General features: G+C 42.1%; 1 protein-coding gene across 1 annotated transcript in view; it reads right to left on the bottom strand.

The window, feature by feature from the left end:
- PCNT (pericentrin) overlaps positions 1–1862 on the bottom strand; it is a 70829-nt gene that overhangs the window by 10465 nt on the left and 58502 nt on the right. Inside the window, 2 exon segments of the mRNA XM_031063397.1 lie at positions 1083–1233; positions 1721–1857. Of these exon segments, the coding sequence (XP_030919257.1) occupies positions 1083–1233; positions 1721–1857 (288 nt within the window).

Here is a 1862-nt window from a genome sequence, read left to right as displayed (position 1 = left end):
CAGCAGGAAAGGCAGGGACTGAAGGGGCAGTGTAGGGCGCTGCAGACAGCCAGAGCTTGCACTGCTGTCCTAATAGGGAGGTCCACCCTGCCCTGCACACAGCCAGCACCATTTGTTATCTCCTAGAAAGCTAGGTCAGATGCTAAAAGGCAGAAGATTTCCATAATGGGGCTTCAAAAAAGATTTGTGAATGCCAGACTAATCTGTCCAACAGGAACCCCCAGGGCTAGGCACTTTTCTCCTGGCCTTGGTTACTCTGCCCTCCCTGCATGAGCAGGTTTCTGAAAAGGAGGAAGATGGTAGTAACCATGTTCCTAACCATGCAGCAGTAACAAACATCCCAATAAAAATCACTCTCAAACAACTACCAGGAAGGTGACAGGAGAAGCCAGACTACATGGAAATAGTCAGAATTGTGTTTCCTCACTTAGGGAATTTAAGGATTGTTTGGAGCTCTTTGAGAGAATTTAGTTTTGGGGTTTAAGAAATGGTTTATGTTAAATCTTCCTCCATTTTCATTTACTGTAGGCCTTTTACAAGCACTGAGTCATTGCTATTACAGTCTTGGAGAGAAAGCTGTTCACTTGTTTTCTGTTCAATTTAGAAGGGAACAGGACGACTTTGGTCAACCTCCAAAAATACATAATCTATTGAAAAGGCTCCACTTACTCTCTGCCAAACCTATTTATCATTGGGTGGTTTTCTTTATAATCTCAGACATCATACATCTCACACCCTCATGGTAAGTTTGCTGTGGAATTAAGGGTGCAGTGATACAGCTGCAGGATCTGGCTGTCCCTACTCAGCAACAGGCAGTACACAACAGGAGAAAACGGGAAAGGAAAAAAACATTAAAAATATGTGGGAAAAAAACCCCAACACAGCATTCAACCTTGGTTTATTTCTCCACGTGCAATTAATGAAAGTAACTGAGAGAATTAACTGGGTGAAAAAAGACGCTGTGCACATTCAGAAAAGGTTTGGGGATTTTAACAGTTACTAAACAAAGAACAGAGGAGGTGAAGAAGACTGCACAAATAACTTGCTAGTTAACGTCATGCCCCAGGGGAGCTGGGCGTTACCTCCACGGCCTTTGTCTTTTCATCCTCTGCTTTCCTCTGCTGACGCTGCTGTTCCTCAAACCAACCTCGCAGCTCAGAGCCCTTCAGCTGCTCAGCCTGCAAGTCTTCAAGTGCAGCTGCCAAATCCTTTTCTTTTTTTTCCAATTCAACACTGCAAAGTTCAAAACGACATTTCTACGTTCAGAACAGAACATCCTTCACAAGCATCACAAGCAAGACATTTTGGGTTGGTTTCTCTGAGTTCTATTGGTTTGTTTCTTTAAAGTGGTCTCTATTCTTTCTAAAGAGGGTCAGTTTTCAAGTCACAGCTAGCTAGCATCTGAAAACATTTACCTCCCTGCAAGCCAAGCTAGAATTGCTCCATTTAGTAACAATTAAGAGATAGGTTATTTATCCTGGCAGAGCAAAGCTGCTGTCTTGTGAGAGGAAAGCAAAATATTGGCATACATGTAGAAGGGAGTGGGAAAGGAACATACCCAAGATGACAGAATTTAGTAAAGAAAACATAACCCTTAATAGTGAGAGACCCTAGTTTTCCTCACTGTGTTTCCAAGTGCTTTATGGATCCAATTACTACAAAGCTCTTTCAGAGCTTTACCTGATGATAAATCAAGTAAATAAATAAATCTGCTTCTCACCGTAAATGATTTATTTCCCTCTGAAGCTCTTCCAGGGATTTCTGCAACCTTTCATTCTCTTGCTTACTTCCAGAAAGCTCTGATTTCAGGAATGCTTTTTCTTGATTCAGGAGATCACATGTTTCAGAGGATCTTTTCTGCT

Source organism: Geospiza fortis, unplaced genomic scaffold (assembly GCF_000277835.1).
Source record: "Geospiza fortis unplaced genomic scaffold, GeoFor_1.0 scaffold390, whole genome shotgun sequence".
Lineage (NCBI taxonomy): Eukaryota > Metazoa > Chordata > Aves > Passeriformes > Thraupidae > Geospiza > Geospiza fortis.
Note: the sequence above shows the minus strand (reverse complement) of the source record. Positions and strands in the feature narration are given on the sequence as shown.